The 27,811-nt window shown below is 43.1% G+C and overlaps 2 protein-coding genes across 13 annotated transcripts in view; both read left to right on the plus strand.

Moving 5' to 3' along the window:
* LOC133230715 (zinc finger protein 226-like) overlaps positions 1–6,836 on the plus strand; it is a 29,334-nt gene extending 22,498 nt beyond the window's left edge. For 5 of the 7 annotated variants that reach the window (XM_061388543.1, XM_061388546.1, XM_061388544.1 and 2 more), the window contains one exon: positions 4,638–6,836. In XM_061388543.1, the coding sequence (XP_061244527.1) occupies positions 4,638–6,802 (2,165 nt within the window). In that variant the 3' untranslated portion in view covers positions 6,803–6,836. Of the gene's footprint in view, positions 1–786; positions 914–1,718; positions 1,788–4,637 lie in introns of those variants that run through there. The other 2 variants (XM_061388545.1, XM_061388549.1) reach the window with 2 other exon arrangements.
* Positions 829–27,798, plus strand: LOC133230718 (zinc finger protein 227). Of its 6 annotated transcripts, XM_061388553.1 has the most exons (8): positions 13,504–13,622; positions 14,107–14,276; positions 15,939–16,000; positions 18,093–18,219; positions 19,331–19,453; positions 23,462–25,450; positions 26,368–26,462; positions 26,833–27,798. In XM_061388553.1, exons 2-7 carry the CDS (start codon positions 14,141–14,143, stop codon positions 26,442–26,444), a joined length of 2,514 nt encoding a protein of 837 aa, XP_061244537.1. In that variant the 5' UTR covers positions 13,504–13,622; positions 14,107–14,140; the 3' UTR covers positions 26,445–26,462; positions 26,833–27,798. The 6 variants fall into 6 exon arrangements, with proteins under 6 accessions (XP_061244540.1, XP_061244539.1, XP_061244537.1 ...); XM_061388556.1 differs by lacking the exon at positions 13,504–13,622 and adding an exon at positions 829–913 and having other exon boundaries at positions 26,368–27,798; XM_061388555.1 differs by lacking the exon at positions 13,504–13,622 and adding an exon at positions 10,966–11,508 and having other exon boundaries at positions 26,368–27,798.
* Positions 27,799–27,811: the final 13 nt, after the last annotated feature.

Genomic DNA, 27,811 nt, shown 5'->3' on the forward strand with positions numbered 1-27,811 from the left:
AGAGAAAGACAAATAGAGAAAGAAAGAAGGGTTTCATCTGAGGCCTGGCATGGCCTTTTGGTTAATTCCCTCATATGACCCTCTTCCTCACCTGGTTCCTACTTCAGTGAGAAGCAGGCATCATATACTGCCAGACCGAAATTAGTAAATGTTTCTGGGACAATTGACGATTGTAACTAAAAAGTGAAATGTTTTGGGGAGTTCCTTTTATGGCTCAGCTGGTAAAGAATCCACCTACAATGCAGAAGACCTGGGTTCAATCCCTGGGTTGTGAAGATCCCCTGAAGAAGGGAAAGGCTACCCACTCCAGTATTCTGGCCTAGAGAGTTTCATGGACTGTATAGTCCATGGGGTCGCAAAGAGTCAGACACAACTTAGTGACTTTCACTTGGTAGTCCAGTGGTTAAGACTCTGCACTTCCACTGCCAAGGCCCGGGTTCAATCCCTGGTCAGGAAACTTAAGATCCCACAAGCTGCAAGGCATGGCCAGAAATAAAAAGTGAAGGCTTTTTAGTTCAGGATGCAGCAGTTAGAATTCTAGGGAGTTTATTTATGAGTTCACTGAGAACACCAGGTAAATACACAAACCTTCCTTCTTCATAGCTGCACTTGCGGTGAGGCTAAGGAAAGTCAGTGTGATGTTGGCAGGATGGAAGGAGCGGGGCTGCGAAGTCTACACGTTGCACAGGAGCCAGGGCAACTTCTCATCATCCTCCTCTCCTTCCTGGTGCTGCCCCCTTCCACTGGACACTGGCTATAAGACTGAGCTGGTATTGTTTGTTGTAGGAGGCAGTGACCTTCAAGGACGTGGCTGTGGCCTTCACAGAGGAGGAGCTGGGGTTACTGGACTCAGCCCAGAGAAAGCTGTACCAGGATGTGATGGTGGAGAACTTCCGGAACCTGGTCTCAGTAGGTGAGGACAGCCTTTCTCTGCAAGTGTCTTGTGACCTTGGTGTTTCAAGGCTCTGGGGTTCTTGAAATGGTTCCCTGAGTTTGAAGACCAGACTTTTCCAGTTCCAGTGGGATATGAGAGGCTATCTCTGGTCTTTCTAAACAGTATGTTTCAGGTCTTTTTCTTTTTTTGGTCAAAGAACAGTCAGTGAACAGTATCCTGATGTACTTTGTCTGTTCTTTTTCAGATTTCACTCATGTCCCATTAGTGGCAGTCCCATTAGTGGATTATAAAGCCAACTTATCAAGCCTAATATGCCATTTTTAATGAAATCAAATATTACAGAGAAAATATCAAGAGCTTCTTAGGAAGAATAGATCACGTTGCAGTGAAAACCCTGGTCGATGCATGAGTGGTGTGAGAGCCAGTGGGAACAGATTTTAGGAAAATAGACCGGTCAGAAATAGGTCATTCAGCCTTCATTTTAGTAATGCATATTCCTACATATGTGTCTGAGTCATGAAATAAGTGCTACTTCTTCAGTGGGTCATGATACAAAGTTTGAAAAACAGGGCCTTCAGTATCTTTTTTTGAAACATAAATTATTTGTTTATTATTGTTATAATCAAGGCAAAATCTCTTAAAACAATTAGCCTTGATAATGGAAATATAATCAGAACCATTTTACAGTTTATTCTTCTCTGCTGTTCATACTTCACTCTTCAGTATCTTAAATATGCAGTTGGAAACTCAAATTTCCAGTAAATTGTAGCTCTGACCTGTTCATTTTAACTTGCAACTCTGCATGTTCTCATTCTTCAAAAGAGATACAAAACATATAGAAAGAGAAGAGAGGCTTTGGATGATGAATTCAGCGACCCAGATAGAAATTTAGGTAAGCACCAAGCAGTTGTTCATTCTCGTGGTTAACTCTCCATATGTTGTGCTTCTCACCAGCCCTGTGCTGTCCATCACCTGGTCCCAATGGGACATCTGTTTCCCTGGTTATTACACAGCCTATACTGATCACCTGCTCCCACCTTTCCCCTCCTACAGTTTGTTCTTGAAGTGGCGAAGGGATCCTTTGTAACTTTAAGTCAGATTATGTTAGTTGTCTGTTCAAAATTCTCTTATGGCTTGTTTTACTTAGAATAAAAACCACCTAAAGCAACTTCTGGAATCCTCTAATGGTCTGCTTTTCGACCCCACCACCTCCTTGAGTACATCTGCCCTCCTTCTGACTCTGTCCTTTCCATCTCCGTCATCCTCCCTACTGTCTCAGACCTGCAAAGGATGCATCTCCTTGTCCTCTCTGCCTGGAATACTCTTTCACCTGTAATCCTTCAGGCCTATGTACTTACCTCAGGTCACTCACCTTCAAGAGGAAGAGAGGGCTGTCCTTGGACCACCCTATAGAAAATCCAGTCCTCTCTTTCTTTCTCTGCCCTGCCTTGTTTGATCTTTGAGCACTGATCGTCACTCATGTACATACATTTTGGTTCACCTGTTTCTCACTTCTCTCTCTTCCCCTGGAGGGTATTCCAGGAATGGAGGAATTTGTCACTGTTGTTTTTTAATATTCTTTATTTGGCTGTGCCAGTCTTAGTTGAGGCATGCTGGATTTTCAATCTTCACTGCCTATGTGAGATCTAGTTCCCTGACTAGAGATCAAACCCAGGCCACCTGCATTGGGAGTGTGGAGTCTTAGCCACTGGACCACTAGGGAAGTCCCCAGAGTGGAGGAATTTGGTCTGTTCCATTTATTGCTTACAAGCCTAAATGCTTAGAATAGCCTTGGTACATGACAACGACTCTAAATATTTGTTGAATAAATGGATGAGTTGATGGATAGAGAAATTTGCCTACCACTTAAATAGCCAGTGGCTGGTGAACAAATCCAAGTGAATAGGGATATTGCAAAATGTTTTTGTGTCTTCAAATGACTTCCTAGCCTAATTCTCAGAGAAAGAAATGGCAACCCACTCCAGTACTCTTGCCTAGAAACTCCCATGGACAGAGGAGCCTGGTAGGCTGTAGTCTCTGGGGTCGCTAAGGGTCGGACATGACTGAAGCGACTTAGCAGCAGCAGCAGCAGCAGCCTAATTCTTAACTTCTCAGGTCCCATGGTGTATATGTGGGTGTTTGCCTTTCCGTACAAGTTGACCCTCATCAACTTGAGCAGACACATGCATAGAACCTGTAATTATAACCAAACTGAGTGAAATGCTTTCCCTGTGACTTTCTTTTAGCCGTTACTAGCAAGCATATTCATTTGGGGAGAAAAATTTTTTTTGAATGAAGAATTCTTATGTCTACTTCTTAGGTAGCTTTTCATAGAAGGAAAAAAAAATTCTATTTCCTTATCCATCATATCCGGGGAGAAAAGGTCTCAGAAAATAGCTAACTGGTGAGTTAGTCTTGCCCTGAAAAGATTTTCCCAGCTCTGTCCCATCTCCTTCCTCCCAAGCCCACCTCAGTAACAAGAAATGGATCTTAGGTTGTTACCTCTACAAACATTTTGTTTGTGTGGCGGTTTGTACATATCCTTTAGAAGGGACTTCAGATCATGTTTGCCTTGACTGCTTTGATGATTCTTTGACAGTGTCTAGTCTTTCTAAATACTTATCATAAGCTATGGAATTTATTCCCACCTCACTCATGAACTGCCTTCTTCACTTTGGAAATCATTCTTGTTAAAGGCCAATGTATTTATGTCCAAAATTTTTCCATGCTGTGGTTATTTTTTTTTTTAAAATAAGCAGCCAGTTTGTTTTCTTAATATTTATTTATGTATTTGGCTGTGCCAGGTCTTAGTTGTGGCATGTGGCATCTCTAAGTTGCAACAGGTAACTCTTAGTTACAGCATGTGAGATCTAGTTCCCAAACAGGGATCAAACCTAGAACCCTTGCATTGGGAACTGCACCACCGGTTTTAGCGATTGGACCACCAGGGAAGTCCTTTCCATGCTGAGACATCATTCTTCCCTAGCCTGTAAATGTTGATTCCTATTTTATGGGGATGTGGAGCCGTATTAGGCTATACAGCTACCTCAGAAGGATCCAGTGTATAGGTTTCAGATTATGATACTGACGTGCTGCCTACCGCACTAAGAAACAGAGTATTGTATAGGTTTGTGCTTTTTATCACCCCCACTGATTCTTAGCACCTTGAATCTTCTCAGCACTCCCTCCTTGGTGTACTGCTGCCTCTGGTGCAGCATTTCAGCTTTTCAGCACGCTGTACTTTCCAGTGCTTTTCCTCTTTCAGACACCTTCCTTGTGAAAGCTCTTTTGCTTCTCTGACTTGATTCAGAGATAATCTGGAATTCAAATTGTTGAGCATCCTGGAAATCAAACTGGGGTTCACCTGTACATGCCTTTCTTGAGCCCTGACTAACTTAACTGCCAAACATTGTGAAACCTGTGAGCACAGCAAAATGCTTGTCTGTCTTGATACTGTACTGTGATAGGAGCGATATGTAATTTTTGAAAGATGCTGTAAATAGTATGTCAGATAGCATTTTGTTTTACATGGTTTTCATTACTGCTAAGTATTTGGGAGTTTAATGGACCATCTCTTGGTTGCTGTCAGTATATAAACCTGAGAACTTTATTTGTGGGGAGAAAGATAAGTCAAACCATGCTGGGATTCATTAAAGTCTCGTACTGTGTCTTAAGTGTGAACTCTTGACTCTTTGAACAAAGCTTTCACCTGTCCACATCTCTCAATTCTCTGTTATTATAGAAGAAAACAATCAGAGTGAGTTGAGTGCCATTCAAGAGAGAGGATTACATGAAGAGCTTTCCTGCTGGCAAATCTGGCAACAAATTGCTAATGACTTAACCAGATGTCAAGACTCCATGATAAATAATTGTCAGCTCCACAAACAAGGTTATTCCCCGCACCAGGTTGGGTCAGGACTATCTATTCAAATTTCTGAAGATGAGAACTATATATTAAATGAGAAAGCAGGTGGTCCTGGTGATACTGGAAATCCAAGGTTTGCATCTTTGAGAGCCCGGGATTCTTGGAGAAAAAGTTCCTTGACTGAGTCACAGAATTACCGGAATAGATACCAGGAAATTTCCACGCAAAGTAAACTGTGTCGGTGTAAAGCGGATGTTGACAGCATTGGTCGGATCTCATACCACCTTGATGATCGAGGAGTACACAAGAATGAAAAGTCTTATTGCCACAATGATTATAGAAAAGACAGCACGGTTTCCACATTGGATCAGAATAGTATGATTCACACAGGACAAAAACCTTACCAGTGTAATGAATGTAAAAGAACCTTTACCAGCCTTTCTACCTTTGATCTTCACCAGCAGTTACACTCAAAAGAGACATCTCACGTGTGCAATGAGTGTGGAAAAGGCTTCCGTTATAGCTCAGTTCTTCATATTCATCAGAGAGTTCACATAGGAGAAGAATGCAGTGTGTTTGCTGAGTGTGGAAAGGAATTCCATCAGAGCTCACAACTACAAACTCATCAGAAAGTCCACAGCATAAAGAAACCATTCACATGTGAGGAATGTGGGAAAGGCTTCAGTCGTCGATCAGCACTTACCATTCATTGTAAAGTCCACAAGGGAGAGAAACATTACACTTGTGAGGAGTGTGGCAGGGCCTTCAGTCAGGCCTCCCACCTTCAAGACCATCAGAGAGTCCACACCGGGGAGAAACCATTCATATGTGATGCATGTGGTAAGAGCTTCAGTCGGAATTCACACCTTCAGTCCCACCAGAGAGTCCATACAGGAGAGAAACCGTACAAATGTGAGGAGTGTGGGAAGGGCTTCATTTGTAGCTCAAATCTGTACATTCACCAGAGAGTCCACACAGGAGAAAAACCGTACAAATGTAAGGAATGCGGGAAAGGCTTTAGTCGGCCTTCAAGTCTTCAGGCCCATCAGGGAATCCACACTGGAGAGAAGTCATATGTATGTAATGTGTGTGGTAAAGGCTTTACTCTGAGTTCAAACCTTCAGGCACATCAAAGAGTCCACACAGGGGAGAAACCATACAAATGTGAGGAGTGTGGGAAGAACTTCAGGAGGAACTCCCATTATCAAGTTCATCTGGTCGTCCACACAGGAGAAAAACCCTATAAATGTGAAGTGTGTGGGAAGGGCTTCAGTCAGAGTTCGTATCTTCAAATCCATCAAAAGGCCCACAGTGTAGAGAAACCCTACAAATGCAAGGAGTGTGGGCAGGGCTTCAATCAGAATTCACGACTTCAGATCCACCAGCTGATCCATACTGGTGAGAAACCATACAAATGCGAAGAGTGTGGGAAGGGATTCAGTCGTAGAGCAGATCTTAAAATTCACTGCAGAATCCACACCGGAGAGAAACCATACAATTGTGAGGAGTGTGGAAAAGTCTTCAGGCAGGCCTCAAATCTCCTGGCCCATCAGAGAGTCCACAGTGGGGAAAAGCCATTCAAATGTGAAGAATGTGGCAAGAGCTTTGGTCGGAGTTCACACCTTCAAGCCCACCAAAAAGTCCACACTGGAGAAAAGCCATACAAATGTGAGGAGTGTGGGAAGGGCTTTAAGTGGAGCCTGAACCTCGACATGCATCAGAGGGTCCACACAGGAGAGAAACCATATAAGTGTGGGGAGTGTGGGAAACACTTCAGTCAGGCCTCAAGTCTTCAGCTTCATCAGAGTGTCCACACTGGAGAGAAGCCCTACAGATGTGATGTGTGTGGTAAAGTCTTCAGTCGGTCTTCACAACTGCAGTCTCATCAGAGAGTCCACACAGGGGAGAAACCTTACAAGTGTGAGATGTGTGGTAAGAGCTTCAGTTGGCGCTCCAATCTAACAATTCATCAAAGAATCCATGCTGCTGATAAATCCTATAAAAGTCATAGGGGTGGTAAGACCATCAGAGATTCAACTTAGAAAAGTTCATTAAAATGATTTTTTAAAAACTCAAGTGTCATGTGAATGCTTCCAGTTGTCAAGTTCAAAAGAAAAAAAAAATCATTTGTTTCATTAAAAAGTCGGCATTTTAACCATAGCTCACCATGTCCCAGTAGTCAGAAGGCCACGTAACAGAGATCCCTTATAAGGGGTATAGTAAGGGTTTCAGCTCAACTTTGACCTTATTATTAAATACTACTCAGATGAGAGGACTTAGTATGATTTTATCAGGCCTTGTACAAAAGTATGATGGATGGGTCAAAACTAATGCCCATTAGAACTCTTGATGCCCAGTAGTCTCTCCAGAATGCAGAGACTTTGTTCTGAATTTGCATAGTCTGACCATGGCCAAGTAATACTTCATGTGAAAGTTGCTCAGTCATGTCTGACTCTTTGCAATCCCATGGAGTATACAGTCCATGGAATTCTCCAGGCCAGAATACTGGAGTGGGTAGCCTTTCCCTTCTCCAAGATATTTCCCCAACCCAGAAATCGAACCCAGGCCACCTGCATTGCAGGTGGATTCTTTACCAGCTGAGCCACAAGGGAAACCCATAATACTTCATAGGTGCTCAATGTTTGTTAAATTAGTAAATGAAAAATGTTTTATAAATTATATTGCAATCATGCTCAAAATTTCATAAAAAGTTTTATTCAGAACAGGTAATTAAATGTGGCCTTACAAGTAGTTCAGAGAGACAGTTAAAAGTATAAGTAAACCACTCAGTACTGCAGTCTGCAGTATTAATTTGACATTGTCCCATTTTGATTAGCTCCTCTTGTCCACCTAGCCTTGCTTCCAGTTGGATCTTACCATCTTGGAGTTTGTCTAGTATTCTGTCAGATTTATACAGTGCAAATTAAGTTACTTTTTGTGACAGTATAAAGTGAAGTGAAAGTTGCTCAGTCATGTCCAACTCTGTAATTCTCTAGGCCAGAATACTGTGGGTAGCCTTTCCCTTCTCCAGGAGATCTTACCAACCCAGGGATTGAATCCACGTCTCCTACGTTGCAGGAGGATTCTGTACCAGCTGAGCCAAAAGGGAAGCCCTTGTGACAGTATAGACTTACTGAAAAATGGATTGTTAATCTTGCAGTACAGAAAACATACTATTGATTCTTTTTTCAAATCAGAGTTATTAATGACAGTGACTAAAGGACAAACATTTCTTAGTAAATGAATCGATTGTTGGTTTTTTATTCTTCACATTGCCATCTAGGCTTTGATGTGATAGTCTTCCAAAGGTCTTAGTGTTAACTTTCATCAAGACTTCCGAAGTAAAGAAGAAACACTTTATAAAGTAGATTACTTTCATCAAGTTCTCTACCCCATTCCTACTCCTTCCTGGCCTGAAATAAAAGGAAAAAAATTTGTTGGAAGTTGGTCATTTCATCAAATACATTGATTCAGTGACTGACTTGCACACTTTTCCTAGCGATGGATTGAAAAATTGCTTTTGAAGAGAAGTTGGGAAGTATATATCAAAATACAGGACGTGACTATGATACAGAAATCATAGAAGTGGAACTTACAATTAAGAGAGTCATGTAGAAAAGGTGAGTAGCACATCAAGGATGCTGCTAAATTTTATAAAAGTGAAATATTCAGTAGGAGTTTATTTAAATATATTTTGGTATATGAAACCAGATCTAGAGAAATGATGTCCAAGACTCAGGACCAAAGCATGTAACAGGCTGATGTAGTTTAGGGACATCACACAGTTTAAACGTGTGTTTTTTAATGCATCCTGTCATCTGTAAATGGAGAAGGCAGTGGCAACCCACTCCAGTACTCTTGCCTGGAAAATCCCATGGACGGAAGAGCCTGGTATATTCACCCTCATGTAAACAGTGACAGGATTTTCAGGGAGTTTCCATGTTTTAGATTCCATATTTTAAAATTTTTATTAAGCATCAATTTTACAGTAAAATACTGTGATATTTATAGCACTGTAGGTAGTAAAACTATGTAAAACAGAAAATTACTAAACTAATCCCTCACAGTAAGAAAATGTATATATAGCCCAAGTTAAGGAATAGAAGTCTCGGAATCAATTATAAAAGGAAATTTATATGGTTGTTCAAAGATACAGAATATCAGCTAGTATAACATATTTCTGTAACTAATGAAGTTTAGGCATAAATGCATACAGCTCAGAAGATTATTTTAATTCCAATAGTAGAAATTTATACATCTTAGTTCTGTTCCTTACTGGGCTGATGGATGGATAATCCGGAGTACTGGCTTATCCTTTCAAGTGCTTGGTCTGATTAGGAAAATAACTGGTTCATTCCAGGTACTGTAATCCAAAGAACCTTGAGCTATGGGGGGAAAGGAATTTAGAAAATGAGTGTTTTAATTGTTTACCAAGGTAACAATGGGCAAACCTGAAGATAAAAGAGTCAATATATGTAAGTCTTGGAGGTAAAATGGAAAAGATGTGCTTAGACAAAGAACACGGCATGATGGGAACAACCTGTTGAGATTTGAATACTAGTTCTTAGTTCATTTTTCACTGATGTTTAACACTTGTTTGGTTAAAGAACTTTACTCAGCAAAAATGAGTATGTTAATAACGTGAGAGGCAGGTTTTTCAGATTCATTTCCTAGACCACATCTTCATATGAGTATGAAAGTCCATGCTACCTCAAATTGCATTAGATGTTATATTTTGTTTTGAGTAGATATCAAAATAGCCCACCAACTCTCAAGGTAATTTGTATAGTTTAGTAAGTTAAGTCAAGGACTGGAAAACCACTGCCTTTTAAGTTTGTTGTTTTTTTTTCCCACAACTCTGCATATGGGATCTTCGTTCCCCATCCAGGGAAGTCCTTGTTTGTTTTCTATTTCATAGATCTCTTCATTCACATCCATCTACTTACTGTATTTTTTATTTTTTAAATTACCAAGGGGCGATTTTTTCATTTTAATAATTAACTTATGTATTAGTATATACTTTCAAAATCCCACATTTCTTCCTAATTATGTATTTAAAATTCCCATTCTGATAGTGAATTTTCCTCCTTGTGGTTCTGTCAGTTTTGCTTTTCCAAGTTTGCTTTATATTGTATGTGAACCCATTCTTGGTAGTCTGAAATTTATAAAGTTTGTATATTTTATAATGCTTTTTTCTTCAAGGACTTCTTTGCCATATATTAATAATTTTTAAATTATAGGAATAATTTGAAACCTTGGATAATGCTATCTTCCCTAGAAAGAATTGTCATTTGTTCCCTTTAAGTGCTTGAGTGTCAGTAGCTCAGTCGTGTCCGACTCTTTGCGACCCCATGGACTGACTGTAGCCTGCCAGGCTCCTCTGTCTATGGAATTCTCTAGGCAAGAGTACTGGAGTCGGTTGACATTTCCTTCTGCAGGGGATCTTCCCAGTCCAGGGGTCGAACCTGGGTCTCGCGCATTGCGGGCAGATTCTTTACCATCTGAGCCACCAGGGAAGCCGGGACTTCAGTGCTTGAAGATAATAGAAAAGATTCACGCTAATCCTATTTCAAGTAATTGAGGTGATATAGAGTTTGGTTTTAGTCTCCACCAAAGATGATCCATCTCTGGAGAAGGCAATGGCACCCCACTCCAGTACTCTTGCCTGGAAAATTCCATGGACAGAGGAGCCTGGTAGGCTGCAGTACATGGGGGTCGCTAAGAGTCGGACGCAACTGAGCGACTTCACTTTTACTTTTCACTTTCATGTATTGGAGAAGGAAATGGCAACCCACTCCAGTGTTCTTGCTTGGAGAATCCCAGGAACGGGGGAGCCTGGTGGGCTGCCGTCTGTGGGGTCGCACAGAGTCGGACACGACTGAAGCGACTTAGCAGCAGCAAAGGTGATCCATTACTCTATGTCAGTTCAGTTCAGTTCAGTTGCTCAGTCGTGTCCGACTCTGTGCGACCCCATGAATCACAGCACGCCAGGCCTCCCTGTCCATCACCAACTCCCGGAGTTCACCCAGACTCACGTCCATCGAGTCAGTGATGCCATCCAGCCATCTCATCCTCTGTCTTCCCCTTCTCCTCCTGCCCCCAATCCCTCCCAGCATCAGACTCTTTTCCAGTGAGTCAACTCTTCGCATGAGGTGGCGAAAGTACTGGAGTTTCAGCTTCAGCATCATTCCTTCCAAAGAAATCCCAGGGCTGATCTCCTTCAGAAATACATCACCCTATGTACTTATTCCTATAGGACAGTTCTTTGAGATTTTACTACCGACTTCTCTTGCCTACCCCGACCTCCTCTCAAGCCCCTTGAACGTGGCTAAAGTGATGCTCAGCTTTCAATACTAGAATGATTTGGATTCTCAAGAAAGACAGTAGCAGCTCCAAACGGAACAACTTCGCCAAACTCCGCACTGGCCTTCTAGAATTCAGTACCTAGAGGCTCAGGGTATTCGGAAGTACTTCCATTTCAGGGGGCGGGGCCGTGGCCGTCTTTCTCTAGGGCATTCTGGGGCGTGTAGTCTGAGGTCCGTATAGCATAGAGCACTTCCGTTATGGACGGCTGGAGCATTCTGGGAAGTGGTCCACGGGTTGTCTCTAGCTGATAGGTGGTGCTTTCGCTGTAGGAGGGACCGGCTACCTCCCACTTTCCCTTCGGGTAAAAGTGTCTTCAATTTCCGGGGCCCCGCTAATCTTGGTGGTGGAGCCAGCGAGTCTCTGACCCTCGTCCTCAGAGAAAGTAAGAGAAACCGCGGCCGGCTGCAGTTTGTCTTCCCCTCCGCTGAGCCTCCAGTTCAGAGAAGTTCCTGTAGCCCCAACTTGGGGACTGCCCAGTCGCTGGTCGTCAGGTTTGAAGGTCTCCCGGCACTTCAACTGGCCTCCCTCAACTACAGTCAGTTCTGCCACTTCCTAGGGTATAATTTTGTGGTAGTTGCTTACTCTGTCCTGGCCTCATTATCCGCATTATTAAAGTAGTGTCATTCAGTTCAGTCGCTCAGTCGTTGTCCAGCTCTTTGCGACCCCGTGGACCGCAGCATGCCAGGCTTCCCTGTCCATCACCAACTCCCAGAGCCTGCTCAAACTCATGTGCTTTATCCAGCCTGGCATTTTGTATGATGTGCTCTGCATATAAGTTAAATAATCAGGGTGACAGTATATACAGCCTTGACTACTGCTTTCCCAATTTTGAGCCAGTCCGTTGTTCCATGTCCAGTTCTAACTGTTGCTTCTTAACCTGCATACAGGTTTCTCAGGAGGCAGGTAAAGTGGTCTGGTATTCCATCTCTTTAAGAAATTTACAGTTTATTGTGATCTACAGAGCTTAGTGTCTTAGAAAATTTTCATGCATATCAGAAGCTTAGTGAAAGGATCCAAAAGCACTGGGTTTTTTTATGAAATTGCTATAAGAAAAAGGACAGGAAAAGTTCAAATTCAGTAACTTTCTGATTACAATGGCCCTGATTGCATAGAAAAATTGATCACACAGCCTATGAAATTTGTCCTTCCACTCCATGTCTAGTTGTCCTTTGGACAAGGAAAAGTCTTCTTTCAGGTTTTTAAAATTTTACTTTTAGTGAGTTTATCGTATCTGCCCAAACTTAACAGCTAGGAGCTTCCCTGGTGGCTCAGATGGTAAAGAATCTTCCTTCATTGCAGGAAACCTGGGTTTGATTCCTGCGTGGTGGAAAAGCCCCTGGAGAAGGGAATGGCAACTCACTCCAATATTCTTGCCTGTGAGATCCCCTTGACAGGGGACCCTGGTGGGCTGCAGTCCATCCACTAAACAGCTGCTGCTGCTAAGTCACTTAAGTCGTGTCCAACTCTGTGCAACCCCATAGACGGCGGCCCACCAGGCTCCCCCGTCCCTGGGATTCTCCAGGCAAGAGCACTGGAGTGGGTTGCCATTTCCTTCTCCAATGCATGAAGGGGAAAAGTGAAAGTGAAGTCGCTCAGCCGTGTCGGACTCTTCGAAACCCCATGGTCTGCAGCCTACCAGGCTCCTCCGCCCATGGGATTTTCCAGGCAAGAGTACTGGAGTGGGGTGCCATTGCCTTCTCCAGCACTAAACAGCTAATTAACAATAATGTTTTCATCTTTCAAATTCAGTAACTCTGAGGATTGAGTACAAAGGCCCTGATTGCATTGAGAAATTGATCCCACAGGCTACGAAACTTGTCTTTCCACTTCATGTCTAGTTGTCCTCAGCAGCCAAGTTCTGAATTATTTGACTTTTCTGTTAACAATAGTAGAAATCTATGATCTTCCCCCATTGCATTTTGGGGTATTTCACTCATATCTAAAAACGTTAAAACTACATTTTAAAGCTATCATCCTCCCCACGCCCGCACCCCCAGCCCATTTGTTTTTTCTGGTAGAGTGGTTACAATCCTACTGCATTGATATGTTTCTTATAGTTCTTTTTATTAAGATTCTGACTCTTCACATATTTGTTATGTTTTATCAATGAGATAAAGCTCTACTGCCGTCAGAGAACTGCTTTAGGTTGGCAGTAATAGGATGGATGGCATGAAGGAGTTTCTGGAAATCTTTGGCCGAGAGGTCCTGAGAGTCTGGGGTTAAAGCTCCCAAGGGGCGGGCATGGCCTTTCCTCCACTTGGGGTCCTGGGAAATGTATTTCGCCGCCCTATCACCGCCCCACCCCCACCCCCACCCCCACCCCCACCCCCACCCCCACCCCCACCCCCACCCCCCGGCGCAACTCTCTCCGGAAATGAGGGGCTGCTGCTCCTGTTCTCCAGGGCTTTTGGGAAGTGTAGTTCTTGAGCTCTGTGTAGTCAGAGGCGCTTCCGCTCCGGGAAAGCGCAGCCGCCACCATTTCTTTCGGTCTGGGAGGTGAGTTATCCCTGCGCCCCCGCGACCCCTCCGAGGTTTTCTGGCTTGAGCGTGGTACTAGTCACTACCTGGCCGGCTGTCTTAGTATGGAGAGGTCGTGGCCGCCGGCGGAAGCCAAGAATCGGAGAGCAGAAGTGCGGAATCCCTCTGCTCTCCTCCCTGGCTTGCCAAGCAGCGCTGCTACTTCTGTCCGTACGATATATGGCGAGCTGTTGATTATCCGTGCCCCTACTTGCATCTTCTGTAAGATTGCGAGAGATATGGTCACTACTGGTTAGGGTTGTGATTAAATTCAAGTGAGATCACACGTGTCAGCAGCTTCGAATACTGGCGGCACCACGGGTTGGCTTTTGCTATTGATGCAGTTCTTTTCCCAGGAGCATCGTTTTGACTGGATGCCCCAGGGAAGACACCCAGGAGCGATGGCGTGGACTTTCTGTCCGGAGACAGCTCCTTCCGAGCTTTGACTGATCTCTTTCTTTAGGAAGCACTGAGTCACCCCGCGCTAGTGCCTCGGAATGTCCGCTGCAGTTTATACAGGAAACGTGAGACGAACACAGTCATTCTGTCCCACCTCATCGTTTTCATCGCCCGTCTTGAATCCGGAAAGGAGGGAAAGGAAGGACTTCCTGCCTCCTCAGAGCATAGCCGCAGGTACGTACGGTCTTTCTTGGTCGGTCATCTGTTTTCAGTTAATTAGATTTCCTTGACTCAATAAATTACACTAGGAAAACGTTCAGTTATCTATTGAATAGATCTGAGAATGTTTAATATGCTTGTTAATATGTGCCTGTGTGTTTCTACCATAAATATGTTTTTGAAATAAATATTTTAAAAATATAAAACATTTTATTTACTTTAGGTTTTAAATATTTAAAAAAAAATTTTTGAAGTATAGTTGATTTACAAGGTTGTGTTAATTTCTGCTGTATAGCAAAATGATTCAGTTATATTCTTTTTACTATGATTATTGCCGAATATTGAATATAGTTCCCCATGCTACACAGTAGGACCTTGTTTACCCATTCTGTGCATAATAGTTTGCATCTACTAATCCCAAGGTCCCAATCCTCCCCTCCCCTAATGTGTCGTCCGCCGCGGCCCCCCCTCCCCCAACAACAGTTTGTTCTTTATATCTATGAGTCTGTTTCTGTTCATGGATGTGTGTCATACTTTAGATTCCAGATGTAAGTAATGTCATATAGTCTTTGCCTTTTTCTTTTTGGCTTCGGTTAGTATAATAATCTCTAGGCCCATCCATGTTGCTGCAGATGGCACTGTTCTGTTCTTTTTAATGTCTGAGTAAAGTTCCTTTGCATATGTATACACAACATGTACTGTATCCATTCATCTGGCAGTGGATATTTAGGTGGTTTCCATGTCTTGGCTGTTGTGGATAGTGCTGCTGTGAACATTGGGATGCATGTATCTTTTCTAGTTATAGTTTTATCTGAGTGTATGTCCAGGAGTGGAATTGCTGGATTATATGGCAACTCTGCTTTTAGTTTTTTTGAGGAATCTGCATATTGTTTTCCAGGTGGCTTCACTAGGTTACATTGCCACCAGTAGTGTAAGTGGGTTTCCTTTTCTCTACACCCTCTCCAGCATTTATTATTTGTAGACTTTTTAATAATGGACATTCTGACCAGTGTGAGGTGGTACCTCATTGTAGTTTTGATTTGCATTTCTCTAATAATTAATGATGATGAGCATCTTATCATGTGCCCTTTAACCACCTGTATGTCTTCTTTGGAGATGTCTACTTAGGTCTTCTGTCCGTTTTTTGATTGGGTTGTTTGCTTTTTTTGAAATTTATTTTTATTTTATTTTGTATTTTGGGCTGTACCTCACAGCTTGCAGGGATCTTGGTTTCCCAACCAGGGATTGAACCTGGGTCACAGCAGTGAGAGCCTGGAATCCTAACCACTGGACCTCCAGGGAAGTCCCCCTGTTGTTTATATTTTTGATATTAAGCTGTATGAGCTGTTTGTATGTTTTGGAGATTAATTCCTCATCGGTCGCATCATTTGCAGACATTTCCTCCCATTCCATAGGTTGTCTTTTCGTTTTGTGTATAGTAGGAGCAGAAATCTTCACAATAGGGATGCTGTGTGTGGTCGTGCAGGTTGTTCTTTGTCCATTGGCTGCTGGCTGACAGTCTTGTTAGTAGCTGCAGTCTACTCCAAGCTCTGCTTACCAAGCTATGTGGGCGTATCTACCTTGGAGCATGCGTGTTCGTGCATAATTTCTGCAAAGATCCACATGGGGTCATGAAAGCCGTGGCCTGCATCTCATGGCTTCTTTGTCCTTCCCCAGTTATGCCTTCTCAGGACTCTGACTTTCCCCAGAAGGAACATGAGAAAATGACCGAGTTTCAGGTAAGTAAGGCATTGCTTTCTGTCTTCTGAGGATTCTATTTCTCAGAGATTAGGGACATCTTTGTCCCTAATCTTCCTTGGAAAGCTTAATGAACACAACACGTCTTGAGTGCACGTTGTGTGCTGCTGCTGCTGCTGGCTGTGTGTTTTGTTTGTTTTATCATCTTTGCTTCACAAAGCAATCTTTGAAAAAATTAGGGAAAATTAAAACAAACATAATTTACAGTGCTACCCTCCTTACAGACTAGCTGTTTTCACTTTCTTATTTTCCTTTTTCATAGGCATTCACGACTATATATTTGCAATATTAGAACTGATGGGATGTACTTATTTATTTATTTAGAGTTTTATTGTGTAACCGATTGATTGGCTGTGCTAGGTCTTTGTTGCTACACACTGGCTTTCTCTAGTTGTGGCAAGAGGGGGCTACTCTCTGCTTGTGGTGTGTGGGTTTAGTTGCCCCACGGTATGTGGAATCTTCCCAGACCAGGGATCGAACCCATGTGCCCTGCATTGGGAGGCAAATTCTTAACCACTGGACCACCAGGGAAGTCCAATGAGGTGTACGTGTAAATGTTAGATAAAGGTTTAATATCTCTAATTCTTATCAAAATTAGCAATACAAACTAAGACTCAACTGGAATATGAATAAAAGAAATTATTAGACGTGTCAAAAAAAAAGGAAAGTAGATCTATGAAGAAAATAATGATCATTAATAACTAAATGTGTGAAAATGTTAATAAATCTTCCTATTTATTTATTTCACTTGGATTCTTGAATTTTTTTTGTTTCATTTTTTAAGGCTTTCAGTTCAGTTCAATCGCTCAATCGTGTCTGACTCTTTGTGACCCCATGAACCACAGCACGCCAGGCCACCCTGTCCGTCACCAACTCCCAGAGTTTACCCAAACTCATGTGCATTGAGTCAGTGATGCCATCTAACCATCTCATCCTCTGTCATCCCCTTCTCCTCCTGCCTTCAATCTTTCTCAACAAGGCTTTAGGTCCTTATTAACCTGTCTAGAGATTCAGGCGCATTTGTACTCCTTCACGTGAAAGGCAATGGCACCCCATTCCAGTACTCTTGCCTGGAAAATCCCATGGGCGGAGGAGCCTGGTAGGCTGCAGTCCATGAGGTCGCGAAGAGTCGAACTCGACTGAGCGACTTAACTTTCACTTTTCACTTTCATGCATTGGAGAAGGAAGTGGCAACCCACTCCAGTGTTCTTACCTGGAGAATCCCAGGGATGGGGGAGCCTGGTGGGCTGCCGTCCATGGGGTCGCACAGAGTTGGACACGACTGAAGTGACTTAGCAGCTTAGCAGCATGTGAAAGGTGAATTGGGAAAACCTTTTGAGAGGGAAACCTGCCATTACACTTTCAAATATTTTAAAGTGCATATTTTTTGACTTTGCAATTGCTACTTCTTGGCTAAGGTTTCTGAAAAAGGATCTTTACAGCATTGATGATAAGTAAATATCTGTAACTAAATGTACTTTATTTGAATTGAGTAAAGCTAAGTCACCAGTTCTAAGGAATACTATACTGTACGGTCACAAAATGAAAGAGATTATGATAAAACTGCTTTTTCAAATTTGTTGAGCACTTATTATGTTCCAGGCACCAGTGTAAGTGATTTATATATATTCATTAATGTGATCCTTTCAAACACCTTGTGATTTAGATACCATTATAGAGAGGAAATTAAGATAGTGAGAGGCGAGGGAATTTGCCCAGTATCCTGTAATTAAAGCCTTAAAGTGTGAACTTAGCCTATGCTTTCACCAGCTGTGCGTGCAGCAGTTTCTGGATGTGGCTTGTGCTTTTAAAGCACAGACCAGAAGCTGTGCACCTGTCCTAGAGGGTTACTGATGGCCCATGACCTTTGCAGACGTTAGAAACAGTGACGGAGTGGGGTGGTAGGGAGGTGACAACGCCGTCACTGAGAGAAAGAGACAAGTGTTGGGACTGAAACTGCCTGGAGTCCCTCCAAATCAGTAACCGTTTTGGGGTTCATCTTCTTTATCCTGCTTGATGCTGTCCTTCCAGTGGAGGTTGTAAGATTGAGTTGACACGTGTTTGATGTTGTAGGAGGCCGTGACCTTCAAGGATGTGGCTGTGGTCTTCACTGAGGAGGAGCTGGGGTTACTGGACTCGGCCCAGAGGAAGCTGTACCAGGATGTGATGGTGGAGAACTTCCAGAACCTGGTCTCAGTGGGTGAGGACGGGCGCCCTCTGACCCTGAACCTCATCCCCCTTGAGAGTCTCTGATCCTTCTTTGTTTGAAGGGTTGGACCTTTTAGCCCATTTTTTTTTTAACTGAAGGTTAGTTTTGTAGTTACTATTTTGTTGTTGTTGTGGTTTAGTTGCTAAGTCGTGTCCAACTCTTTTGTGACCCCCATAAACTATAGCCCACCAGGCTCCTGTCCATAGGATTTCCCAGGCAAGAATACCAGAGTGGATTGTCATTTCCTTGTCCACCTTGGCCCTTTTGAAATGGTTCCCTGACCTGGAAGACAGAGATGTTTCTAATTCACAGGTTTCTCTGGTCCCTGTCTACTTGGGCAAAATTCTGTCCAGGGGTAATTTGGCCTCCCTGGGGATATTTAGTGATGTCTGGAGATGGTTTTGATTGTCACAGCTGAGGGAGGGGTGCTACTGGCATCTAGTGGCTGGCGATGCGGTTAAACCTCCTCCAATGCACAGCACAACCCCCACCACACAGAATAGCCAGTCCAGAATATCAGTAGTGCCTGACTGAAAAACCCTGTTTTAGAGGAACTAGAAATGCGCAGCTTAGCTTCTATACATTGTCAAATATTTTGGTGGATCATGGAGTCACCTTAGTTCATTGTACTGGGATTATTTTTTTTCAATAAAATAGAATAAGAATAGAAACTGTCAGAGTTCCTTATCAAGACCCTCTCACATTGCAGCAAAACGCATGACCGTTTGCATTAAGTAGTGTGGGAATGTGGGAAATATGATAAAAACAGACATTGGCTAAATCTGATTTTATCTATTTATAGTCATGAACTAGGTTATGACTTTTTTTTTTTTTTTAATTGAAGTACAGTTGATAAATTAATTCAATGTTGTGTTATTTTCAGGTGTATAGCAGAGTGATGCAGTTGTATATACGTATTCTTTTTCAGTTTCTTTTCCCTTGTAGGTTATTACAAAACATTGAGTGTAGTTCCCAAAATTTATTTCTTATTACAGTTCATGATCAGAAGGTTTTGAAATATCACTCAAGGGTTATAGAATTTGGACAAAGATCTCTTTTAGCGGTGTGTTCACCTTAAATATATAAATCTGGCTTTTCCTAGGACATGTTCTATTCAAAGCAGATATGGTATCCCAGTTGGAGACAGAAGAAAAACTGTGGACAATGGAGAGGGAAACCCAAAGAAATGGGCATTCCAGTGAGATCCACTCAGCTGTTACTTCAGGTATTAGTTAATCTGCTTCTCTCCACATCATGCCATCGTCTCTTGCCTGTGACAGCAGCCTCCACACTGGTCTCCATGCTTCCACCCTTGCACTCCTGTAAGCTCACATAGTAGCCAGACTGGTTCTTTAGAAAGCAGGTAAGACTACACCATTCCTCTGCTCGAAACTCTCCTAAGGCCTCCCGTCTCACTCCGAGACCTTCCAGTGGACTGCAGGACCCTACCTGACCTGGCTTTCTCACCAAGTTCCTCTTTGATCACCTGGCCGTTGACCCTTGCTTACATCATCCCTGCCATCCTGGCCCTTTTTGGAGTATTCTCCTCTGTTTCCTGGCCTTCGACTTGCTCTCTGCCTCGGTGTCCAGGCCCCCAGCCACTCCCTTACTTACTCAGGTCTTTGCTCAAATCTCATCTCATCAGATAGCCCTTCTGTGTCTGCCCCATTTACTGTCCCATCCTCTCCCCATTCTCCATGCCTTCACCCTGTCTTAATTTGTGTCTAAGCACTGATCACCTCCTGACCCAGTAACGTGTCTTTATTTCCTTGTTCATCATCTGTCTCCCTGTGAAAGTAAGAATTTGGGCAGTTGTATTTGATGTCTCTGTTCAAAGCCTCCAATGGCCGTTCTGCGTGGTAGGTGCCTAGCACGTAATTCTTGGGTGAAGAAATTACTCTAAAAATTACTATTGTTTGGAGCAGGGGTGAGGAACCTCCCCTCACAGTTCCTCCTGACCTGTGACCCCAGCCTTCCTCATCCGTGAAGTGCGCTTCATCCTCCAGATCCCCAGCCCCTCCGTGGCCCTCGGTTCTCCTGCCCTTGCTCAGATCTTTGTTCACTTCACTTTCTGACCTCCTTTTCCTTTCCCTCCGCTTCTTTCCTTTCTCTTTTAATTTGCACATTCCTCACTTCTACCCATTTAAACATATTAGACATTCATGGGAATGTCTAATATACTATATACTCTATACTAATATACTATATACTCTCCCTCTGCCTGAAGAACGAAGCAGAGAAGTTTATCTGCAAACATGATGGACCAGGCCCTGAATTCTGAGAATCGCCGATCTGCCTTCGTTTGTCCATCTCCCTTCTCAGGTCTACATGTTGCTTCACAATTTGATGCCTTCAGGAATATTACATACTTGCTTCACTGGAAAGGGTCTCTCTTTTCTTTTTCTTTTTTTCTAAATTGAAGTATAGTTAATTTACAGTGTTTTACATTGCACACTGGACCTCAGGAATCATGAGCCTCCATATTGTCACACTTCAGCTTTGTGCCATAGACCGAGTCTTTCTCTTAAGAAATCTGGTAGCATTTTCTGCCACCCTTTCTCAAATGTTTTTTTGTAGTTTTTTTTTTTTTTTTGGACCTCTTCATCATCCACATTTCAGGATTTAATGGATCATTTTGGAACATTGTCTCCCCATGAACCTCTAATATAATTCTAATTTCTTAACATCTTTCAATATGTAACAGTACATACTCAGTAACCTTATAAGATAAAAGCTGTTCACAGTTATCAGAATGTATCACTAAATTATCAAAAACTAGCCACACCAAGATGCCAGGCATTATAGTTCATCACTTCTCATGTAACAATTTCAACTTGGCTGCTTATGAACAGGAACTGCCTCATCCCTCCAGCCAACTTCCCACTGAACTTCTAAATAGCCACTACCCAAGCAGTCTTATGACATATATGGTAATTGTTTCAAGCTGTATATTTCCAGAAGTCTAAGGGCATTGACATAACCCATGGATATGAAGGAGTTCTGATTAGGAAAGAAAATGACAGAATTCCTAAATAGATTTTCCAGTGTAATTCACATCCTAGGAAAGAAAATTACAGAAGTTTTACAGAAAATCTAAATAGATTTTTCAGTGTACTTTGCATCCTGGTGTCATACTAGGCTGATGTCATAGGCAACATGAGAAGCCTTCTACATGTTGCAATGAGTTCTGATACCAAACACGCAAAGTTCACAGGCTAAGGGCACTGCCCACCAGGACTTCAGACACCAGCCTGGGGTTCCCAGGGCCTCACTTCTGACCAACTGGCTACAAATTCAGGCGTTTCTACAATAATTTGCTAGGACAACTCAGGACAAGCTCAGGAAAGCTCTCTACGTACAATTACGATTTTATTATAGCAAAAAGGATGCAGATTGGTACTGGAGGGAGATGTGTAGGGAACTCTGGGAGAGTTCTTTCCTGTCTCCCTCTTACAAGGACCCTTGTCTTTACTCTGGGCTCATCTGGAGAATCCAGGATAACCTCCCCATCTCAGGATCCTTCATTCAATCAAACCCAAAATCCTTGTTGCTGTGTCCATTCACATATCTGCAGGCTCCAGGGATTAGGGCATGGGCATCTTAAGGACGTTCAGTTAACAAGTCTGTCATACCCAGAAGCGTGCACATAACTGCTGGGACTTGTTCAGTTTATATTTGACTGTAACTTTCCATTTAAGGAAATCATTCAGGACTTGACACCCCCTTAAACATTTTAAGCCAGCGGCTTCCATACATTTTAAAAAATTAATTATTTACTGTGCTGGGTCTTCATTGTCGCGTTGGCGTTCTCTACTTGCGGCAGGTGGGGACTGCTCTCTAGTTGTGTGCAGACTTTTCATTGTGGTGGCTTCTCATGGTGCACAGGCTCTAGGTCTGCAGGCTTCAGTAACTGCCACTCGCAGCCTCTGGAGTACAAGCTCAGTAGCTGTGGTGCATGAGTTTAGTTGCCCCGTGGAATCTTCCCAGACCAGGGATCAAACCCTTGTCTGCTGCATTGGCAAGTGGATTCCTAATCACTGGACCACCAGGGCAGCCCCTTCCATACATTTTAAACTGTGATCCTCAATAAGAAGTATTTTACATCCCAACCCAGCATGAATATAATGCATGTGCATATTTATGTGTATGTCTACAGCTGAAACAGGCATTTCATGTAGTCGTACCCTTACTGCTTTTGATACACTTTTCATGTTTTTAATCTTTTCTTTTTCCCCCAATGTCACAAGGTATGGGATTGGTTTCACAGTTCTCTAAAACATGTCAGCAATTCGAAGGATTCTGCTACAGTGGGGATAAAGCAGTCAAGAAAGCAAAGTGCATGTCTTCCTTATGACTGTTATTCTAGTGGGTCTAAGAGGGAAGAAAAAACTAGGGAGTATTAGTAAATCAGTAAGTGCTGTGGGGGAACATAAAGCAGAATAAGACAGATGGGAAGAATGGAAAGTGTGGGGAGTGGGGAGGAATTATTTTTACATTGGGTGATAGGAAGGCCTCACCCAACAGAGTGACATTCAAGCAGAGAACCCAAAGGGAATAAGAGAAAAGGCAAGCTTCACAGCTTCCTGGACAAAAACTTTCTAAGTTGAATAGAACACCCCCTCTCCTCCCATTTGAGGTTTCCTTTGAGAGTGTGCACTCTGCTCTCTTTCTTTCCTCCACCCAAGTTCTTTCCCAGCTGTTCAAAGTTAGTTTTCCCCTTTCCTGCTTCTTTTCACAGAGACCTGAATCACTCCCAGGTTTAGAACAATGGATGCTATTATCCCAACCGCTTCCCAGATTTGCTCTTGGAAGATCATTTCTACCAGGACCTAAAATACTGTTCTGTGCCTGCACTCTGAGCTTTTATAACTTAACTGGGTAGAAGCCCACTTATTGTAAGGCTGCTAAGGAAAAGACGAGGGGGCTTTTAATTGATGTTGCTTTTGTCTGGAGTGTGGGTTGTCTTAGTTGTCCTGCAGCCATCTGGTTTCAAACCTACCACCCTCCTATTAAACTGTTGGACCTGTGGTTCTAAATGGGTCACATTTCCATAAGAGTCTGCTGACCCCTTTCTTTGCTTTGGAAAGAATAACAAAAGGATAAACGGTGTGGTACAGACATGACCCTTGCACTGGATTATCAAGGCCTCATCCCATGGCCCAGGTGTGAAACCCCGATATTTCTGAACAAAGCATTTACTTGTCCTCACCCCTGAATATTGTCTTTTCTTCAGGCAGCAAGATCCCAAATGAGATGGAGACTCTTGGGAAAGTCATGTTTAAATACCTCTCGTGTGAAGAACTGTCCTGCTGGCAAATCTGGAAACACACCACAAATGATTTAACTCTGCAAAGGAAGAGTTCCTGGTTCCTGCAAGGTGATTCTCTTCAAGTTTCTGAAGATGAGAACCATATAATGAATCATAAAGGAGATCACTTCGGTTGCCTTGAGAATCAGGAGTTTTTGATTCCGACAGCCCAGGCTTCCTGTGGGAGTAGGTGTCTGAGCGAGTCAGAGAATCCAAGCAGAGGTAGACAGATGAATGTGAAAAATCATCTGCATGTATGTGAAGGCTTCACAAAGAATTCACCGCTGAGCGATCCTGGTAAAACTGACGCAAAACAGACACCCTGCAAAGGAGAGAGACCGCATCCGTGCAGAGTGTGTGGGGAGGGCTTCAGTCATGGTGCAGTGCTCCCAGTTCATCAGAAGGTTGACCCTGGAGAAAAATGCTCCCATCTGCAGACTCATCAGAGAATTCACCCAGGAGGGACTGTCAATAAATGTCCTAAATCTGGCGATGGTTTCCATCAGAACTCCTTTCACCCCCATCACTCCAACCCCACAGGAGAAAAGTCCTACAGGTGTGACAGTTGTGGCAAGGCCTTTGGTAGCAGCACAGGCCTCATCATCCATTACCGGACGCACACAGGGGAGAAACCTTACAGATGCGAGGCGTGCGGCAAATGCTTCAGCCAGAGTTCCAATTTTCAGTGCCATCAGAGAGTCCACACGGAAGAGAAGCCCTACAAGTGTGAAGAGTGCGGCAAGGGCTTCGGCTGGAGCGTCAACCTCCGTGTTCACCAGCGGGTCCACAGGGGCGAGAAACCCTACAAGTGTGAGGAGTGCGGGAAGGGCTTCACGCAGGCCGCCCATTACCACATACACCAGAGGGTCCACACCGGGGAGAAGCCCTATAAGTGCGACGTCTGCGGCAAGGGGTTCAGTCACAACTCGCCTCTGATTTGCCACCGGCGCGTCCACACTGGTGAGAAGCCCTACCGGTGCGAGGCCTGCGGCAAAGGCTTCACCCGGAACACGGACCTCCACATCCACTTCCGCGTCCATACGGGGGAGAAGCCCTACATCTGCAAGGAGTGTGGGAAGGGCTTCAGTCAGGCTTCAAATCTTCAAGTCCACCAGAACGTCCACACTGGGGAGAAGCGGTTCAAGTGCGAGACATGCGGGAAGGGCTTCAGCCAGTCGTCCAAGCTCCAGACCCACCAGCGAGTCCACACCGGGGAGAAGCCCTACAGGTGCGACGTGTGTGGCAAGGACTTCAGTTACAGTTCCAATCTGAAGCTGCACCAGGTCATTCACACCGGAGAGAAACCATACACCTGCGAGGCATGCGGGAAGGGCTTCAGCTGGAGGTCCAACCTTCATGCTCATCAGCGAGTCCACTCGGGAGAGAAGCCCTACAAATGTGAGGCGTGTGACAAGAGCTTCAGTCAGGCCATAGACTTCCGGGTCCATCAGCGGGTCCACACAGGCGAGAAACCCTACAAGTGTGGTGTCTGTGGGAAGGGCTTCAGCCAGTCCTCGGGTCTTCAGTCCCATCAGAGGGTCCACACCGGGGAGAAGCCCTACAAATGCGATGTGTGTGGGAAGGGCTTCCGATACAGTTCCCAGTTTATTTACCACCAGAGGGGCCACACTGGCGAAAAGCCTTACAAGTGTGAGGAGTGCGGGAAAGGCTTTGGGCGGAGCCTGAACCTTCGCCACCACCAGAGGGTCCACACAGGAGAGAAACCCCACAAGTGTGAGGAGTGCGGGAAGGCCTTCAGTCTCCCCTCCAATCTTCGAGTCCACCTGAGCGTCCACACCCGGGAGAAACTGTTTAAATGTGAGGATTGTGGGAAGGGCTTCAGTCAGAGTTCTCGGCTTCAAGCCCACCAGAGGGTCCACACAGGAGAAAAACCGTACAAGTGCAACATATGCGGTAAGGACTTCAGTCACCGTTCACGGCTGACATACCATCAGAAAGTCCACACTGGCAAGAATCTTTAAAAATGAGAAACGTGTTGACGGCTTCAGTCAGGATACACACATTCAGGGTTTTGGAGAGTCCATGCTGGTGATAAACTATAAAGCAAGGGTCCCCAACCTCTAAGATCTAATGCTTGATGATCTGAGTTGGAGCTAAGGATGTGCTTGAATCATCCCAAAACCATTCCCCCTACCTCTGGTCCTGGGTCCGCTGCTATAAAATATTGAGATGGAAAGGGATTCCTTCAGGTGGCTCTTTCTAGCAAATCCATTTAAAATGGTTGGTGACATAGAACCATAGATAGTAATAGGGAAAAAATAGGTTGTAACCCTCTTGGTAAGATCCCCTTGATTTAAATGATCTCAGAGTGAATATTGGAGAAGGAAATGGCAACCCACTCCAGTAATCTTGCCTGGAAAACACCATGGACAGAGGAGCCTGGCAGGCTACAGTCCGTGGGATCACAAGAGTCAGACACGACTTAGCGACTAAACCATCCACCACTACAAAGTGAATATATGCCTAAAGATAATATGTGAAAAGGATATTTGCCATATACTAGCTAGTTTTTTGGTGGGAGGGTGGGAGTCAAGGAAGACTTGGGGTTATTTTTTCATCAATTTCCATTTTATACTTATTTATAATGGTCATTATTTTTACTAATACTGTAAAACTATGAAAATGAATAAAATACTAAAAGTTTCATATAGCCAAGAATTTATAATATGACTTTATTTTGTATGATAATATGAATTAAAACATATATCTGCCACAGATGGATATGAAGGAATGTTCATTGCATCATTGTTTATAATAGCAAACAAATAATCAGTTGGATTGCCCAAGTATTTTATGATTTATTTATCTAGTGCTAATTGTTAACGGATGTTGGAGGATATCCAGAAAACATTCACCTGGAGAAACAAAGCATGGGATTTTTGTGTGATCTCATTAAAAAGAAAAGGTAGGTATTTATTTTTACTGATCTCTAAATGATGGAATTTTGCTTCATGTAAATTTTTTATGTTTCTTTAAACTCGTTTTGAAATAATTTAACACATGCCAGAAATTGTAAAAACTATCTGAAATCTTTCATGTACCCTTTACTCAGATTCACCAGTTAACATATTTGAAACATATTCTCTTAATGTATGTGAATGTGTATGTATGTGCACACGTGTTGACACATACTTTTAAAAACTATTTTTAATTGGAGGATAACTGCTTTACAATATTATGTTGGTTTCCACCATATATCAGCATTCATCAGCTATAGGTGTACACATGTCCCCTCCCTCTTGAACCTCCCTCCCACCTCCAACCCCACCCTCTAGGTTGTCAGCGGAACATTGGATTTGAGCTCCTGTGTCATGCAGCAAATTTCCACTGGCTGTCTGATTTTACACCTGGCAATGCATGTTTCAGTGCTCCTCTGTCAGGTTTTCCCACCTTCTTCCCACGCTGTGTCCGCAAGTCTCTTCTCTGTCTGCATCTCCACTGCTGCCTTTCAGGTTGGTTCATCACTGCCATCCTTCTGGGTTCCATATGCATGTGTTAATCACAGTATTTGTCTTTCTCCTTCTGACTTACTTCACTCTGTATAATAGGCTCTGGGTTCTTCCACCTCATTAGAACTGACAAATGCATTCCTTTTTATGGCTGAGTAATATTACATTGACATGTACTTTTTCTTAACCATGAATATGTTCCAGTCCTTTTACCCTGTATTGATATATTGTAAGAACAAGGAAATTTACTTACATATCTACAAGTATAGCAGCACTCAGGAAAATTGAATATTGATATATAACATTGTCTAACCTCCAGACCTTATTCAAATTTATCAGTTCTCTCTTTCCCTTTTCTCCCTCCCTCTCCTTTTTATTTATTTTTTGATAGGTGACAGAACTAAAATCAACTTATGGGATCTTTAAAGAAAGGTCTATATTGCCTCCCATATAATTTAATTATTCACCATTTGAATATTCAGTTGTTGCTATACCAGTTACTGAAAATTTCCCTATTCCCCACTACTTTGCAGTGCCACTTTTGAAGAAAATCAGTGATTTAAATATGATTAGATAGATGTTTTGACTCTCAATTCCCTTTGACTGGTCTGCTTTTCAGTGATTTTACTAATACCACACTACTTCAACATAGCTTTGCAATGAGTCTTGGTATTTGGTAGAAGACATTTTCTCATCTTGTTCTTTTTAGGGGTGTCTTGGCAGCTTCCAGTTAGGATAATAGGAGATACAAACAGAACCCCCATGAAGTATTGTTTCTTAAAAAAAAAACAACTGGAATCAAACC

The sequence above is a fragment of the Bos javanicus genome, chromosome 18 (genome assembly GCF_032452875.1).
Source record: "Bos javanicus breed banteng chromosome 18, ARS-OSU_banteng_1.0, whole genome shotgun sequence".
NCBI classification, from domain to species: domain Eukaryota; kingdom Metazoa; phylum Chordata; class Mammalia; order Artiodactyla; family Bovidae; genus Bos; species Bos javanicus.